This window comes from Muntiacus reevesi, chromosome 3 (assembly GCF_963930625.1).
Source record: "Muntiacus reevesi chromosome 3, mMunRee1.1, whole genome shotgun sequence".
Taxonomy (NCBI): Eukaryota; Metazoa; Chordata; class Mammalia; order Artiodactyla; family Cervidae; genus Muntiacus; species Muntiacus reevesi.
In genome coordinates, this window is record NC_089251.1 from 178,055,440 (window position 1) to 178,075,167 (window position 19,728).

The window sequence follows — 19,728 nt, forward strand, 5'->3', positions numbered from 1 at the left end:
AAAAAGCTGACTATGTACTATCAGGGTTGCTGAAGCCAACAAGGGTTCCCTGGAGACCGACCTAGATAACTGGTAAAGTTCTTTACAACCCTGAAATTCTCCATTAAAAGTTTCCATTGCAAACTCAGAAGGTGTCTTGCTTCAGTAACAATAAATAGTGTTTGGCTATATTAGGAGGAATGAGTCTTAATAGCCCCAGGTTTCAGGTGTATTGTGGATTAAAGTGAATTTTGTAACTTAATTTGGGTATTTACTTGTCATTCCTTGTACTCTAACCAAGCAATATGGAGACATCACTAACAAGGGGTGTTTGAACACTGAGGCAATAACACATTGGTTCGACTTACAAAGGTAATCTTGAATTGATATTTGGAGCCACCAAAAAAACATCACCATATGAGGGATTCGAGATTTCGACTCCATGAAGCTGACTATCTGATCGCCTGTCGGAATCTGGCTCTTAGATTTGAATTTAAGAAAGGAAGCCATAATGAAACATTTATATTATAGAGCTAAATCCTTTTCTTAGATTCCTGTTCCTCTTCTAGAAGAGTTGTAGACTGAAATTATGTTATTTTTTTTTAAAGCTAGGATGCCAACAACAGATATCAACATTAGCAACCGTGAGGTTCATGAATGTGAAAGCATTTAACTGTTAAATTATTGGATAAAGTTTATATTGGATTATACTCACAATGTATTAACAGTATTATCAGGTAGAAGAAAACACATGCTATCTCTAACTCATGTGATCACTTAATAGGATTTCCCTATGCTTTTCTTTCTTTCCCTCTTGTTTTTGTTCAAATATTGCCTTCCCAGTGAAGTTTCCTTGACCATCCCATTTTTGGGGTTTGTTTGTTTTGTTTCGGGCTTTTTTTTTTTTTTTTTTTTTTTTTTGCTGCAAGGGGAGACTTGTGGGATGTCAGTTTTCCAACCAGGGATCAAACCAAGTTCCTTTCAGTAGAAGTGCAGAGTCCTAGCCATTGAATTGCCAGGGAAGTCCCTGAGAACCTCATTTTAAACTGAAACTTCCCTCCCACATTCCTTACTCTTTGCTTTATCTTTTTCCCTCTCATGTTATAATATACCATGTAACATACTGAGTTTACTCTCTGCCTCCTACTCCTGCTAGAATGTACATCCCATAAGAGAAGGCAGTTTGTCTCTTTTGTTCCTTCTGTATCACAAGAGTCTACAACAGTGCCTGACATTTAACAGATGTAGATGCTCAATAAACGTCCATTGAGAGGGCAAGAGTATTATCTAGCATATAAGCAAGAGGCCCTACCTACATGGACCAGGATATGTTGTGTGGTGTTTGTGAGCTATGTAACTTCTTTCTGCTGCTGTATGTTGGGAAAAGTGAGAGCTTCTCCTTGCTTCCTCCAATATAACGTGAGAGTGAATAATCCATGAAGGCAGTTCCATCTTCTTAGTGGAACAAGACATAAAATCAAAATTCTGTCATTTATTCACGCAACCAGACCAGTCTTGAACAAATTTCACCCCAGGAAAATCCTCTAATTTTGCCCTACCTTCTAGATATAGGAAGTAAACACCATAAGAAATGTTATTTATGCCTCTATGACAACAAAAAACAGTATCTTAACTGAACCAAACATAATTTTGATGCTTGTCGACCATTTTTCTGTGTACGAAGCCTGAAATCAGGCTAGGCAAGTAGAACCAAAATAATTCTTTAGACCAAATCCTTCTTAAAGCAAAAGCTCCAGTATCAGAAGCATATCCAGGAATTAGGGTCATCCTTCAGTGATCAATCCTTATTGGTCAGAGTATGAAGTTATCTTCCACAGAGGCCTCACAGTGTAACGGTACAGATTTTTGGCTGTACCACCATATTGCTTGGGTTCAAACACTGCTTCTGCCTCCTGCTAGGTGTGTTTCCTTGGGTAAGTCATTTGAATGTACTGGCCTTAGTGTCCTCATCAGTAAAACTGGGATAATAGCAGCACTTAAACTGCATAACCTTTGAGAATTAAGTGAGTTAACAGGAATAAAGTTTTTATAGCAGAACCTGGCACATATAGCATTCAATAAAAACAGAGCCATTATATTATCAGGGAGTGAGAGTACCTTTAGCAATTGAAGTTTTTACCAGATGACTTTGAACAAATTACTCTGACTCCTAGCTGCTCCTGGTCAGTCGCTCAGTCGTGTCCAAGTCTTTGCGACCCCATGAACTGTACCCTATCAGGCTCCTCTGTCCATGGGATTCTCCAGGCAAGAATACTGGAGCGGGTTGCCATTCCCTCTCCAGGGGATCTTCCTGACACAGGGATCAAACCCAGGGGTCCTTCCACATTGCAGGTGGACTCCTTACCATTTGAGCCACAAGGCAAGCCCCTGACTCCTAGAAGGCTGATAATTTGCAACAACGTTATCTGAAAATTAAGACAGGCATTCCCTCTCCATTACTAGCAACACAAATAAAAGTCACAATTATAATGAAAATACACTGTCTTGATTTTCTTCATTTAGGAGTGTAACTTTTTAAACAAGGATAAAAAGATAAAATTTCCCCTAGTTATTTTATTGGCTTTTTAATAGTTGTATATAGTTGCAGTTGTGCATACGTGCTTTTGGTTTGTATTTTAATTTATTGTCATCCTTCTCCATGGTATTTATTCAATCTTCAATTTATTTTATAAAGTCCTAAAGCACCCAGAACTGTTTCTGTTATAGTGGATAGTCAATAAACAACCAACTCAAGGCATACTTTAAGAGTACATACCAGGTTCAAATTATCATGTAAAGCACAGGAAGTGGGGCAAAGATGAGTGAGAGAGTTGCCTCCTTTAAATAATTTTCATAGTAAACTGGTAGCAGACACCTAAACCGGGAAAGAAGTCCAAGTCCACACGTCCTAACAGAAGGATAAGCACCAGAGGGGAGGATCCTACTAGATGATGCTCCATCAAGGACAAGAATATCTTCGGGAAAGAAGAGACATGTTGGGACCCTTGCAGGTCTGGCAGTACTTCCCCAGGTGCAGCTGTAGGAGGAAGGTGCTCAGAGAAAGAGGGAAGAGCAAGAAGAAAGGCCGGGGGACACGGAGGCTCAGGGCACGCTCAGTGAAGGACCCGAGGGGACGGAAGTCCAAAGCAGCCTAATAGCAGAAAGATAAGGCAGGAAAGGTCATTTTGAATTACCCTGAGAAGAGCTGAAGAGGCTGGAATTCATTCAGGAAATAATGTGGAGTCACTCACACTTGCTGAGCAAGAAGCGAAGGACCAAAGTTCCACGTGAGGCAGAGTTCCCATGGGGGTACACAAGATGATCCGGGAGGGTGGGCAGAGACTTCCCCACCTAGCCCCAAATCCACAATAACCCCTGATCTCTCGGGCCACCCAACTCTTGGGCTGTGTCCTTGTAATTAAGAGGAGCTCCAGTGTCTGAGGTCTGGCATCTGAGGAGGCCACTCTTGCAGAGGTCTCCCCTGTGTTCCACTTCAAACAGTGAGTTTTTGTCCTGAATCCTTTGGTAACTTCCTGTCCTAATTACCTACCCTATTGCCTAGTTCCTTTAAAAAAAAAAAAACAATTTGAGTCTTTTTGGTTCCCGCACCATCTGCCCATGAATACTACCATCTAAGTAAAGAACACGCTGGCTCCTAAGGCTTGCCTGCACCGCCCAGCCTCGCTCACTGGGGACCCTGTTATGTTACCCTTCCTGGTGGAACACGTGCCATTTTGTTGCGAAGGACCCACTGCTGTATTTGCTGGTCTGAGACCTGAACACTGTTCAGATTACTCTAGGGTTCCTGATGGCCTGCACCATCCTGAATCTTCTCTGTCAGTCTCACCAGCTGGGTCAGGTTCTCCTCCTATAGGCAGGCTTGATGCCAGAACCCAGCCTCTCCCAGCCTCCTCTAGCATTCCACAGCTTTCTAGAGCCAGGCTGGCTCATACCTAAGTAGACCAAGGAGGCAACCTGGAATAATTGATAACCTTCAGTGACAAGGACCAGATAACGGAGAAACCCAAAGAAAGGCTGAGGGTAGAGACCACCATAAGGAGAAAGAAATCAAATAAATCACAGGTTTAGGACCTGAAAGCATGTAGAAGATAGCAGCAGGCAAGGAGGGATCAAAGAACTCCATGGTCAAAGTCTGGATGCCAAAGAAAGCCAGACTGGGGAAGTCAGGGGATCCGCTTTGGTTTGGAAAGCATTTGTACACAGAACTTTCCCCTCCCCACTCCTCCCTCTCTGCGCCCATTCAGAGCACATGTCCCTTTCCTCTCTAAAACCAAAGTTTAAGTTAACAGATAGAAATAAGTAGGACTAGCATAATGAAACCTTCTGGTGACCGCTACTGCCGCCAAGTGAACTTTAAATTTTCTATCTCGCTTCACTAAAAATAATTTGTTTCTATTCCTGAAATTATATTTTAATACCATCCCCAAACCCAGAAGTATTTCTGAATGTATAAGCTTGCTGTTGCTGTTCAGTCGCTAAGTCGTGTCTGACTCTTTGTGACCCCATGGACTGCAGCACGCCAGGCTTCCCTGTCCTTCACTATCTCCTGGAGTTTGCTCAGAGTTGTGTCCCTTGAGACAATGATGCTATCTAACCATCTCATCCTCTGCCACCCTCTCCTCCTTTTGCCTTCAGTATTTCCCAGCATCAGGGTCTTTTACAATGAGTCAGCTCTTTGCATCAAGTGGTCAAAGTGTTGAAGCTTCAGCTTCAACAACAGTCCTTCCAATGAATATTCAGGACTGATTTCTTTTAGGATGGACTGGTTGGATCTCCTTGCAGTCCAAGGGACTCTCAAGAATCTTCTCCAACACCATAACTCAAAGGCATCAATTCCTTGGCACTCAGCTTTCTTTATGGTCCAACTCTCACGAAAAAGTAAAGATATTAAAGTAAAGACATTTTAGATGTTAGGCCAATGTTAAGCATTAACTGTGGATATGTGTTGGAGAGAATAAAGAATCAAGTTGTAAGGTCTCTGGTGCCATGGCCTTAAACAGTATTGAAGAGTCATTCTCATAAAAGATTATTGTTAGTATCTCATTCTCTGTTCAAATCTTGTGATACCTTTAGGGAGGAATGGAATTAGATGGTTACTACTCCAGGCACCTGCCCCATCGCTCAGTGGTTTGAGGAAGAACTGAGTGTGGTCAGAGGTCCACAGACCCTCTCTTCTAAACCACAGCGCATACAGCAGATATTCACAGCACTGCTCTCAGAATATCTCACTGTAAAAACTTCACAGTCTAATTCTGCAATCTTACAGTCCATCTTAACTGAATGTCTCCCCTGACTGTGTGAAAGCAAAATCTGATGCATGTTTCTTAAAAGAAAAGTCTCACCAAAATATCTTATTTTCTTTTAATCAAAAAATTGACATCTGGAAGGAAATTAATTGATGCCTGGCATGTACCATTTTTTCAATGTATGGACAGAACTATATAGACCATATGAGTGGATTCGGAGTTAACCCGTGGTCCTCAGGCACTGTTGCCCATCACGTACTTGGGTCAATGTGCCTGGGCCTCCGCTGGAACCTGGGTTTGGGAGATGTGCACGCTGAGAAGAGAGTGGGGTGAGGAAGGGTCCATTCACACAAAGACAAGGGCGGAGACAGGTACCAAACCTCTCCCGTGGGTTTAGGGGAAATGGGAAGGGGAAGAGAGGGGACAAAAGAGAAAGAAAAGTCAAAGACAACCAAAATGAAGGCATCTTTTGAAAGTCAATAGAAGCCGTTTTGTAAAAGTAGAAAGATGCATCAGTAAGGTAGAAGTGGTGGAGGATGAGATGGATGAAAACAGACAGTGACACTGAATGTCAGGATTGGGAGGCTTGGCGCCTCCTGGATGGAGTGAGTGCTGGGTACAGGGGCAGACGGCAGATGGAAGGGATGATACTGTGGAGGAAGCAGAAGCAGAGGTACAGGCTGTATTTTCCAGACGTCTGGTCTTGGTCATAAGTGGCCATGCAGAAGAGGAACAACCACGTTTAGACAGGGGGCATGTTTGTATTATCAGCTTTGGGGAGATGAAAGCAGGGAGGAACCTCGGCCACCACTACCTTCCCACCTCCACCCTCCCCAAAAAAGGGGAAGAAAAGATTATGTAGGGGAAAATTGTAAATAAGATTGCGAGTTCTAAAGATAGGGAAGGGACAGAGCTTAGGTGGGACCCAAGAAAGGTCCTTTCACTCAGGAGATGAAAAGTGAAGAAAAGAATCACTGAGGGAGAGTAAATAGACAAGACTATTCTGCCATAAAACCCAACAACCTACGGATCATCCCAAATAGAACTGAAGACACAAGTAAACTTCTGCTATAAATTTCAAGCCCAGAGAACCTGAAGTCAGGGCATAGGCCCAGCCTGCCTTAGAGAACAAGACAGCCTTCCAAATCTAACTGACTCAAGGATGACCAAGCAGGCAGAAGACAGGAACTTTCTTAACTTCCACTGCCATAAATGTGTGAGAACAATGACATTTATTACAATGGCATTAATAAATCAGTGTTGCATCCTACCTACCACCAATTAAAATTCCACCCGTCAACAGAGGAATGGATAAAGGAGTGGTACATATAGACAATGGAATATTACTCTGCCATAAAAAGGGAACAAAATCACGCCTTTGCAGAGACACGGGTGGACCTAGACACTATCATACAGAGTGAAGAGTTACTTTTCTTGGAAATCAGAAATAGAGAAACAAATATTGTGTAATATCACTTACATGTGGAATCTAGAAAAATGGTACAGATGAACTTATTTGCAAAGCAGAAATGAGATACAGATGTAGATAACAAACATAACACTTCTAAGGGAAGGGAGGTGGGATGAATTTTGAGACTGGGATATAGACACTACATGAAATTGACATATATACACTACTATGTGTAAAACTGATACCTAATGAGAACCTACTCTACAGCACAGGGAACTCTACTCAAGGCTTTGTGGCAACCTAAATGGGAAGGAAATCCAAAGAAAGAGAGGATAGAAGTATATGTATGACCAATATATTATACACGCAAAACTCTATACAGCAGACACTAACGCAACACTGTAAAGCAACTATACTCCAATGAAAATTAATTTTAAAAAATGCCTACAACAGACACCCAGACTGGGAAAAGTGGTAATAATCACTGTGTCAAGGAAGACAGTAAGATTCACATTCTTATGACTCTAAAGCCAAGGGTTTAGAAGAAAGAAAAACAAAGAAGAGTTAGTTTTCTTGGAAGAAATTAATCTTCTTTCATATCCCCCCAATACTGTAGATCTTGCGTAAGGTGATCTTTGACTGCAGATGGCCTTGGTCATGTCCAAACCCCTAGATTTCACTGCTTGAGACAATGTATTAAAGAAGAGAACACCTTTCTCTTGGTTATTTCCAAATGCATCAGTTTTCCTCTAAATGTGACATCTTCCCTCAATGTGAAAAAAACATGTTACACCATTTTATTCCACCTTTTATTTTAGGCTTTACTAATACATTCCATAAAGCACAGCAGAAACTGAAGCCTAAAAATAAACATATGTATACATACATATGTTTATACATAAGGTGACAGCAAAATACTTGGGACAATTTATAACATCTTAGGAAATTCAAGCCAAATATCAGTAACAATATGGGTTTAAAAAGAAATGATGTGAGTAAATGCAGCAGAAAAATTCACAATGAATTATTAATACATCTACTTGGCTTGTTTTTACTCTGTTATGTCACAATTTTGATGCAAATACAAAAAACAACCCAGTGAGGCATCTATTAACTTTCTCAGGTTTTTAATGTAATTCAGCAGCCTTAGGAACTAGAAATAGCATATCCATAAATAACTTCATGGCACTCAACTTATATAAAATTTTGTGTGAATCTGAAAAGGAAACAATACAAAGATGGATAGGCTATCCTCAATAAATATGGGATAATATAAAGTAATACTTAGTGCTGTTTAAAATGACTTTTCTTAAATATTCTGGGTTGGTAGAAATGTTACAGCCTCCCTACTATTAAAATAATTAAAAAGAGGTGGCAAAAAAAAAAATGAAGGGCGGTTCTTTGTAACTGTTTCTACTTTAGGGAGAGAAGTCAGCAGACGAGATTCAGGAAAAGGGCAAGAGGGACAACTGAAGAGATGTCCATCATTTCTTTACAACGTCTTAATACTGCTACTGTCCAGAGCCTTACTTCCATCTTGAGTTTCCATGGTAACTTGAAAAGTCAGATTCCCCAAATGCTTAGGAAAACCTGAGAGGGATGTACTTAAGAAGGCCAGTGTAATTCCATCTACAACTGAAGAACAAGGCAGAACAAGATGCCCAGACAGGAGTTCGAAGGAGTCAAGGACCCACAACAGAATCTGGGACTGAATGCACATTAGAATTCAACTCATTCAGCTCTGATCTAACTTGTTCAAGGTTACACGTCCTCTTGGTGGTAAGGACTCAACTAGAACCCGGGTATCCTGCCTTAGCACCAGGCTCGGTGCATCACTTCCCAGTGCTCCTGACCCAAGGAGCAAATTAGGAGCTAAAGCGAATTCAATAAGCAAGCTATCATTATTGCCCCTAAGCCAAGTCTTCTTTCTTTGTCTGTCTTCCTATTACAGAAACTTTCCAATACCCACAAATAGAGATAGGAGAATAATAAACTCCATACATCCATCACCCAACTTAAACAACTACCAACTATGGCTGATCGTTTTTCATCTATCCTCCCCTTCCCTCCAGGATTATTTTAAAACAAATCCCAGAAATAGTATCATTACTACCTTTTAAATATTAAATGCTCAAAGAAATGATACAGCTGTAGATGCAGCACAGAAAATTTTCTTGAGGAAGCCCTGGTGTCTCTATCTTATATCCTTGTGCTATTGGTGGTATTTTCCATTTTATTTCACAGCTCTAGAACTAAAGGCCAGCTCTTACCTTAGCACAGACGGGTAAGACATGCTCTGTAATCCATGGACAATACTAGATTCTGGGGCAGTGAGGAATTTTTGATGAAGGGATTATTTTAGACAACAAACATGGAAAAAACTGAACTTGCACAAGAGATAAAATGTCTATCTTAAAAAATATCACTGATATTGGACACTTATTTAAATCAAGCTTAACTCTGGCCTGAGATTTAAAGCCAACTTCGTCCATGAGTCCATATGAAAGGTACTAAACAATGTAATTCTTACGGCTTAACAAATCCACAAAATAAAATAACGATAAAGTTTTCACACCAATAGCACTATGTGTCCTTCAGGACACATACCATTTATTTGTCCTAGGACATGATAAAAATTTAAAATTAGTAAATATACCAACACTTCTCTTTCATACAGCCATTTAAATTTTGCCCACAGAACAAGTACTTTTGGAAGACATTTTAAAAATTCTTAATTAACAAATAGGGTTATGCTATTGGAACTAAGCAGACAGAGAGATAATAGTGTGTATGTATGTAAATGGATACTTGCAGCTGTAATACTGACAAATAACATTTCCACTTCTAATTTTCCACTTTGTCTTCCTCTCCCTACACATTAATTTTTATATGAATTTACAAGGACATATTTAAAAACAAGACTATGTTAAAAAGCCAAAGTGAACAGAAAAAGAAGGCAAATCAGAACCTTAAGTTCTATCACTCTTAAATGAAATAATTTCATTTCAAATATAGATTAATTTTTTCCCAGGAAAAAAAATCTGCAGAATACAATCTTTTACCTTTTGGAAAATTTAACAATTTATCTTCTAACAAAGTTAAGATACTCATACCTGCTGATGTTTCTCTGAATTTGTCACTCGTCTTCTTTTTCCTCCATTTCCAAGGTTTAAAAATTTTACCAATGGTGGAGAGTTTCCCCTTTCTCTTGAAGGGGGGTGTTTGGGAGCCTGCTGTTGGGCCATCTGAGTTTGCTATAGAAGCTTTGTCCAGTCCATCAACTGCAGAAAGAAAAGTCAAGTCAGAGAAAAGCTGTAATAAAAGTTTGAAACAACATCATCTATTTTTTCTGCACTGTTCAAAGCAAGCATACCCACTTTAACTGGAATTTCACATAAAGTTTATTTTGTCCCATTTCCCTGCTGGTAGAGCTCTCTTCTAATATCAATCAATAAATCAATCACTCAGAAATTACAGTCCCTTAGGTACTCATTTTGAGGAAACAGAAAAGAAGCAAAAGACTTACATAAAAGTTAAGGCCAGATAAAAAAGGGTCTGCGAAACACAGCTAAATCCATCTGTAACAACTACGTCTATATTTTTGTGCAGAAGTAGAGTATTGTTAAGTGAAAGAGGATGTTCCTCCAGAGACTGATTTGGCATTCTCTGTAATGAATATGACAGTCATGGTGTAGTCAAAACCAGGCTTTTTTCTCCACAAAATAAAATTTAACGCCGAGAAACTAAATTTTAAATTTTACCACACCAAAACTCTTTTGCTTCTATTACAAAAAAATTTTTTAGCTTCAAATAAACTGATAGCTATCACGAATGACGAGAAATGTAGAAACGGTGGACGTTTAGGTAATAGAACGTGTTTTTATGGGCCTCAATCTTCGTCAACCAGAAGAAAGGCCCTGAACTTTATGCTGCCTTGGACTACGTTCATAACTGAAAGAAGATGGTGGTAACTTATATTACCCCAACAATCAAATTTTAGTGACAAAAAACTGGAAGCAACTCAGAATGAGTAAGTGATGGTATTTTAATGCAATGAGACAGCACTCAGCAACTTTTTTAAAAGGAGTTACTGGTACCTACAACATGAATGCATCTCAGAAACAGTGCTAAAAAAACAAAAAAAGCGACACACACAAGAGTATGTGCTGTGTGGTTTTATTTAAGTGAAGTTTTTTAAAAAGGCAAAACGAAGTTTGGAGAAAAGAAAGAAGAAAACAATCAGAACAGGTGGTGTTTCCTGGAGTGAGATGGAGGTAGGAATTAACTGAGAAGATCTTCCTGGAGTCCTAGAAATTATCTCAGTGAAGGATGGACTATACAAAACACGTGCTTCCCAGGTGGCACGAGCGGTCAGGAACCCACCTGCATGCGGGAGATGTGGGTTTGATCTCTGGGTTGGGAAACCCCCCTGGAGGACGGCATGGCAACCCACTCCAGGGTTCTTGCCTGGAGAATCCCATGGACAAAGGAGTCTTGAGGGCTACAGTCCATGGGGTTGCAAAGAGTCAGGCACGACTGAAGCGACTTAGCGTGCGCGCATACAAAACACATCAAACGGTGTTTATGATATTGTGTATTTCACTTTGTGTAAAATTCACCTTTAAAAAACCATAAATAGTAAAGTCCAATTAATGGCATGCATGCTGATAGCGATGAAGTGTGCTGATGTTCATCAAAAATAATAAATTGATGGATAGAATGGAGATGGATAAATTTATAATATAGTAAAATGTAGCTTAAGTGTTGAATCTAGGAGGTGGATGTGTGGTGATTAGTTGTATAATTCTCCCATCTTCAAAATTTTTAAAATAAAATATTAGGAAATACTAGGATAAATAAAACAAATATTGAATGGCAAGAACCTCTGCTTCTAGGAAAATGGAATAGACTTACTTTTTCCTATTTCTCCTGCTAAATACAAATAAAAAATACCCTGAATGTTGTATATAAAACAAACATGAGGGACTTTCCCTGGCAGTTCGGTGGTTAAGACTCCACGCTTCCACTGCAGGGGGTTCGATTCCTGGTCAGGAAACTAATACCCTGCATGCCGTGTGGGGTGGCCAAAAAATAAAACAAAAACATGGATAGACTAACAAGCTGACAATAAAGTAGACCAGTGTGGGCCCTCAAGGCCTAAGAAACAACATGGAGGTAGGATCCCTGAGTTTTCTTTTAGTCTCAAGTATTCCTGACTTGCAGCTGAAGTGGTCACCAACCCGAAAACATCAACAAGCACAGACCAATAAAGCCTCAACAAATATAGCCTGCTCCCCCTGGTCAAACGAGCAAAAACGGACAGGCTAGCAAAACAGAAGACTTTTAGACGATAAATGCTCCACTCCAGACAAACACCGCAGAAGAAACTATGCCCACCCAAGCCGACAAAGGCTGAGTGGGGAGATCAGAAGTCTACCCTCACAGAGCTCTAAGGAGGAGCCCCAACATCCCTAGGAGAGTGGTGTCAGAGAGGACCAAGTAGAGAGCCGGAACCCTCCTGCGTGCCACCTGTAACAAACCATCGTCTACAGTGTCAGCAGAGACCACACGGGAGCCTGGACTTCCACCTGTACCCAGTAACGAGGCATCTCTTCTCTCCCTCCCTCCCCAAAGTGGGATCACACCAAACCACTGCCCAGAGGAACAAGACAACCTCCATCCGCTATGTTGTCAGTAGAGACCACGTGGGGATCTGGAAATCAAACTATGCCCAGAGTAACGAAGACCCCTCTCCCTGTTTCTGCCATGAGATACCAACAGAGGATGAAGGACTGAACCTGGGTTTTTAACCTCCTGGCACTAGTGAGGCAGCACCCTTTGCCTCCTTGCCTGGAGAACTGTCAAACAAAGCCAGTTAAAACAAAGGGTTTCAATAAAGATTTACAGTCTAATGGAATACAAAAGTATTGAAGCTTCAATCAAAAATCACCTGACATACCACAAATCAGGAAAATCTTAATCTAAGTGAGAAAAGATAATCAGTACACACCACCACCTAAATCCTTACGAGTTCTCCTTCCAAACAAGCATGATAAATCCCATTCTTCCCACTCAGAAGGTCGACTCTAATCTCAGGCAGAAATGCAAGAACTGCACTGACTGAGTCTTTTGTAAATGGTCCCACGCTGGCTACAGTACAGCAGGCAGACAGAGAGACGGGTCAGGCTAACTGTAAAGCTAAGTCAGAGTTTAAAAGTAAAATCCTTATTTACTTCACTTCCCTGGTGGCTCAGAGGGTAAAGCATCTGCCTGCAATGCGGGAGACCTGGGTTCGATCCCTGGGTCAGGAAGACCCCCTGGAGAAGGAAATGGCAACCCACTCCAGTACTCTTGCCAGGAAAATCCCATGGACAGGGTAGCCTGGTGGGCTACAGTCCATGGGATCGCAAAGAGTCGGAAATGACTGAGTGACTTCACTTCACTTCACTTCCACTCCTGTCCAACTGTTTTTCTTAAACTAGGAGCAAAACTAGGGAAAAACTGAGTGTATGATATTTCTTCTTCATGGAGACTTTATGCTGAAGATTCAATTTTGAAACAATTTAAATGTTGTGAAATATAAAAGGACTATTACAAACATGGGAACTAAAGCTACCATCTCCAATTCACCTCTGTGGCTATAGACACAATAGACACACATTAAGTTCTCATTTCCTCTAAACCTACAACCCTGGCACTCCATTAAAATTCTGCTTTTGATCTGAACCACTAAGGAATAATCTATTTTCTTTTCTTCTGAAAAGAAAAGCAAATGAAAACAAAAATTAAATAATTCCTTAAGTGACAGAATGTGACAGATAGGGAGATTGAAGGAGGTAGTTGAAAAATGAAAAATGAAGTTCTTAACGTTAAATTCATAGATACACGAGACGTTAATTGTCATACCTTTTTCATTTTGCATTTGCAGTTTTAGTCTTTATCTATGCCTTGGAAAGGTCCTGGGCCAGTGCCAATGACTATAGCACAGTTCACACACACATACCTTTTTCCTGATTGAACGAATCCACCCATAATTTTGTAATTATTGGGCGATTACAGTAAACCACACTGACAATTAGGAACCATCGGTTGGCATAGTTGGCCACGCTGCCATGGGATTTCTCTTCAATCATGAACATGAAGGGGACTGTCACCTGCTTTGGAGTCATAGGAACAGAAATTTTATTCCCTTCTTTTCACCAAACACCTATGATACTGCCAGGACTGCAGATCATTCTATTATTTTTCTTTTGGGCCACTGTACCATTAAAGTTGACTTGAAATTTTCTAAAATTGTTTTCACAACAAGTCTACTGACTTTGGCATTTACACACAGATAAAAACAAATCGCCAGGTAAATCCCAGATGAAAGTCTGAATTTCCTGTTTTAAATGTTAATTTTGACTGACTTACACGTTATGAAGAGTGACCTAACATGCATTAGGTTTTCCTTTTTCACAATGAAACTCAACATTATAAAATAATTTAAATATTTTGAAAACCAGTCATTGGCTCTTTGAATGTAGACAATTTAAATGACACAGCTCAGTCTATCTTCCCACCAAATAAGTCCATTCCTAACAGAACTTCCCCACACCAACCAGTAAGATCCAGAAAATACATGAAGGTTTTCTCTTTCATTTAAACAGAAATTTATCAATTAGGCAATCCCAGTGTTAATGTGATCACAGAAGCAAAAAATAAATGAAGCTAGATAATTATCATATAAATTAAATTCTAGACTTGGAAGAATCTTTTCTTTGATATTTGAGAACTGAATGACAAGGATTCTTAGAAAAATGAAACTACTTAATATGAGAGTGTGTCGTATTTTTATAATATTTGAAAGCTCTCTGATAGTCCAGATACTCATTTCTGACTTTTCTCCATACAATTATTTCAGTTATTGAGAAAGTGAGACAAATGTGACAGAGCATTCCACCTCACAAACTTCATAGGTGAAAGAACATTTAGAAAAGAACCTCAATAAAAGAATTCCTGGGGACCGAGTCTAAAGAAAGTGAGAGCCACTCTATGAGAAAACAAGTGGTGAAGATGGCCTCAACTGTCCTCTGAAGTCCTTACATATCTGAAGGTTAATGAGAATACATTTTTGAAGCCCAATAATAACAAAAACAAAGAGAAATCAGATGTGATTTTAAGAAAAATGCTGATGATTCTCTGTTGTACTAAGTATACGCTTACAATACTACTCATAGTGATTTGACTGTATCAAAGAATATACCTATTTAAAGGGCACTGTACAAAAATATTTGACATTCAAAAATCAAAAACCTAAAGGAAGTAAGAAAACAAGCAAACCAACATTTATTTTCTTAAAATATGACTTCTAGGCTATCCTCTTCGTGCCTTTGTAAATTATTACGCTTACATAATATTATCACCATATATATATTTATTTCTATTACAGTTTTTTTACATTTCCACTATAACTCTGCCACCTTCCTCTTTAAAAGCTACAGAACACACAGCAAAGAAACATTATGGCAGCACTTAGGGAACATTTAACTCTATTTCCTACCCTTCTGTGAGGCCTCTCTCTCACGAAAGTGACTTAAAAAATATGCTGTCAGACAGCGGCGTACACGCAATTCTAGGCAGAGAACCAAGTAGACAATAAGGTCAGAGGGAACTGGCTAACAGTTTCTACGAAAGCGGGCGGCTCTCCTTGTCTTGGACATCTAAAGGAGATCCTTCTTGTTGCTGTAGTTTGAGCACTGAGTCATATGTGACTCTTGGGACCCCATGGACTGTAGCCCGCCAGGCTCTTCTGGCCATGGGATTTCCCAAGCAAGAATACTGCAGTGGGTTGCCATTTCCTTCTCTAGGGGATCTTTCTGGACCAGGGATCGAACCTGTGTCTCCTGCAATAGCAGGCAGCTTCTTTACCACTGAGCCACCTGGGAAGCCCACAAAAGAAGATCCTTACTCTCTTGTTGGATCAAATCTCTTCCTTTTAGGGGGGAAGGATGAATAACCAGTGGAAGGGATGTGAAAAGGAACAGAAGAATAAAAATGTGTGGCATTACATGGGGTTAGGAGTTAATCCTGAAACTGGTATACTTGTAAACAGGATGGAACAAGGGATAATAGATGTTAGGAGCCAGATTTCTCATTCTTGGAAATGCAGGTTACAGATAAGCAAAGAGGGAAGCCAGAATGATTGATGTCGACTGGATTAGAGTCGGAGACATCAGTATGAACTCCTGTTTTGAATAGAGAGAAAGAGGGAGGGAGAGAGGAAAGATATAGATAGATCGATAGATTTTATGTATATACATGGTTCGGTATACATACTTGTATTTCCCATTCATTCTAGGGGCTAGAAGCAACGACACCCCAGTGAGCACTCAGCCTCTGGTTTCTAATAGCACGCTCCAATAAAAGGAATCAGACCTCTTTCCAGAAATGGCTGCTTCCAGGGCCGGGGCATGGAAAATACTAGATGAGCCAGGAGCATCTTCCTTTTCAGAAAGGAAACAAGTGCTCAAAACACATTCTCATGAGAGAATGTCCAAGTCACATAGGAGCCAACAGAGAGTTCCACAGGCTAAAGCCAGAGCAATCTGGGAAAAAGCGCAGTTTTAGATTATCATCCAAACTGATGAACAGTGAATAAATAAATAAGTATGGGATATAACATCTGCATGGAAGAATTGCAACTAATTTATAGAAAACTCCACTCTCAAGAAGGTGGGTCTTAACTTCCCACTCCTGAAATGTGTGGGTTTTACATGGTGACTTCCTCTGAAAGACCTCAGAATGGAAAGGTGGGGGAAAGGAGGCATTTACAGAGAAGAAACCTGGCAAACACTCTCAGCCAAGTGATGGATGTTGACTTGATCACTGCTAAGTCATGTTGAGAGCATGGACCCTTGATATCATGGATGAGAATCAGATCTCAAAATCTATATCCCCACTGTATACCTTTATGACCATGAAATTTTTGCACCTTGCTTTATATCCTTGGATATGTTCCAGTGTCTCTGAGCTTATAGTCCATGGGAACTTGAATAGAATATGTACCCTACTGTTGTGTGACAACTGTATAAATTTTAATTATGTTGAATTGGTTCACAGCACTCTTCAGGTCTACTATATTGCCCTTCTACTTCTCTGAATATTAATTCTACTAATTTTTGAGATTTTTATCTCAAAACTCCAACTAAAATCTTAATATATCTACTTAAAAAATAATTGCAACATATAGTGGATCAATACATAATCTTGTTCTGTAATTTCCAAGTCTCCTGTAAGTATGTTATCATACCTTCATAATTTAAAAGAGGAAAAAAAAAAACCCTATAACCCTACTGTAACCCATGAGAAAAACATTAGATAAGCCAAAGTGAGGATCATTTACAAAATACCTGACCAAAAAATACACCTCAAGGTCATTAAAAACAAGGGAAGCCTGAGAAATTGTCCCAGACCAGAGAAGTCTAAGGAGACATGATGAATGAATGTAAAGTGGTATCCTTCAAGCAAGATCGGAGCAACAACAATAGCAAAGGGACCTTAGGGGAAAAACTAGTGAAATCCTAACAAACTTTGGAGTCTAGTTAACAGTACTGCACCAAAATCCTTTCCTTGGTTGTAATAAATGTATTCTACACATTTAAGAGATGAGCAATAGGAGAAACTAAGCTGGAGGTATATGAGAACTCTGTCCTGTCTCTGCAGCCTTTCTGTACATTTGAAACTACTCTAAAATAAAAGGTTCATTTTAAAAATGTGGAGTAGTTAACATGGAGAGGATGAAGACTTAGGAGATTCCTAGCGGACAGCATTTCAGCTGCAGAGAGACCTTGCGGGGTGCTGCCAATTTACCAACAGTACAGATTTCTGCTGGGAGTTTTAGAAAGTATCAATAATATAATATGTTTTAGCCTTGCTCATTTTTTTCTCCAAAATCTCCTTTTATTAACATTGTCAACTCCCAGTATTTTACCACTAAGAGAATATTTACAGGTCATCAAACTGCTGTCTCAACGCTTTGTATTACCTGATGGACCCTAATGAGGTAAGTGGCATCTAACATCCTGCAAAAGAGTAGCCCATGGGTCCCGTAACTACTGATTCCAGTTACTGTGGAATCACACAGTGGCAATTCCCATGCACACGTGCTGGGTTAGTAGCATGACCTGCCTACATAGAATGACAAATTTAGGAATAAATGTTTAAAGTTACCTGTACTTTACTTTTAAATCACTGAAGCTCAATTATTTTCAACAATAAACTTCTCTTTGGGAATCAAAAGTAAACTTAAAAGACTGAAGTTTATTTTATGATCATGGAGGACACCTTTTCCACCTCATCCATTTTTTCCTCTGAATTCATGGGTATGGGAGAAGAGTAGTATAATTCATGAACAGAAATCCCAGAGCTCACACTGGTGTGAAAGGCTTGGTGAGCAGAACCAACAGTGAACCAGTCACTGACTCATCCTGGGATTCATGCTCTCCTGAAAGTGGAAATTCACAAGCACTTTATTAAGAGCATAATTAATAATCACTAGTATTTATTGAGTATTTACTAAGAGCCAGGTATTGGGTTGAGTACTTTACCTGCATTCATTAGCTCATGCCAATGCCTACAATAGCTCTCAGATAAGTACCATTCATCGGTCCCATTTCTGAGACGAGAAAACTATAACACAAAGACTAAGCATCTAACTCACTATGTGGTAACTTGTGTGTGTGTGTTTACACTCAGATAAAGATTAAATAAGTATCTATTGACTAAACATGTAACTGGATTATGAATAAATAGTTATCTTCCAGGACTTCCTTGGTGGTTTAATGGTTAAGACTCTGCACTCCTAATATAGGGGCCACAGGTTCAATCCCTGGTCAAGGAACTAAGATCCCACAAGCTGCATGGCATGGCCAAAAATAAATAAAATAGGTATCTTTCTAGCAGAGATCTTGGGTGAGAAGTCTGCTTGCCTCCAGAGGTGGCCCTCTTAACCACTCTACGGCAAGGTCTCCTTTAACTCAGCAATTTTTCTTTTTTTCTTTTTGGCCACACCCTGTGGCATGCAGGGTCTTATTTCCTGGACCAGGGATCAAACCTGTGTCCCCTGCAGTGGACGTGTGAAGTCTTAAACACTGGGCAGTCAGGGAAGTCCAACCAACTTGGTGCTTTGATTCACCCTGTAAAGGTCAGGGCGATGATGGAGAGTAAGATAGGATTCTTCCCCTTACAAGACTTCACAGTAAGGTGTGGGAAGCAGGAGTGATCAGTGATCAATGACACCAGCCAACTGAGAAGGTACTAGAATAAAGACAAAAGCAGAGCAGTGTGATCTGGCTGGCATGGCTTGGGGCGATTTCACAGGGAGTGGGAGACTTATTCACCTGCTAATGCAGGTGACTCAGGAGGCGTGGCTTCAATTCCTAGGTTGGGAAGATCCCCTGGAGAAGGAAATGGCAACTCACTCTAGTATTCTTGCCTGAAAAATCCCATGGACGGGGAGCCTGGCGGGCTACAGTCCCTGGGATTGCAGTCAGTCAGACATGACTGAGCAACTGAACATGAATGCACAGGGAACTTGAACTGGGACTGCCAAGAGAGTAGCCTTTGCAGAGGAAATCAAGGAAGAAATGCCCTAAAAATGAAAAATCAAGGATGGCTGACCTCTTTAAGTAATGCCAAGAAAAATGTTCTCATTATCACAGTGCTGAGCTCATCAGACACATATTTATGGGGAAAAAACAAAGCAAATTTATAAAGTCCTATCCTCAAACGAGTGAAATGGTTAAATGTTAAATTTTTAAAAGGAACTAGAGAGTTTTTGTACCTTCTAGATATTAGTGTATGTAAACTAGATTAATGGACAGGGAGGCCTGGCATGCTGCGATTCATGGGTCACAAAGAGTTGGACATGACTGAGCGACTGAACTGAACTGAACTGAACTGAAACTAGATTAAAAATCTGAATTTTATCAGTTAGATCTTAGTTGATGCAGAAGAAAATTGCTTTTCATCTGTTGATTGTTTCTTTATTTTTTTCATTTATTTTTATTAGATGGAGGCTAATTACTTTAT

General features: G+C 39.9%; 1 protein-coding gene across 4 annotated transcripts in view; it reads right to left on the minus strand.

Moving 5' to 3' along the window:
* PHACTR2 (phosphatase and actin regulator 2) overlaps positions 1-19,728 on the minus strand; it is a 137,679-nt gene that overhangs the window by 89,069 nt on the left and 28,882 nt on the right. For all 4 annotated transcript variants that reach the window (XM_065931227.1, XM_065931229.1, XM_065931228.1 and 1 more), the window contains exon 2: positions 9,771-9,938. In XM_065931227.1, the coding sequence (XP_065787299.1) occupies positions 9,771-9,938 (168 nt within the window). The remainder of the gene's footprint in view (positions 1-9,770; positions 9,939-19,728) is intronic.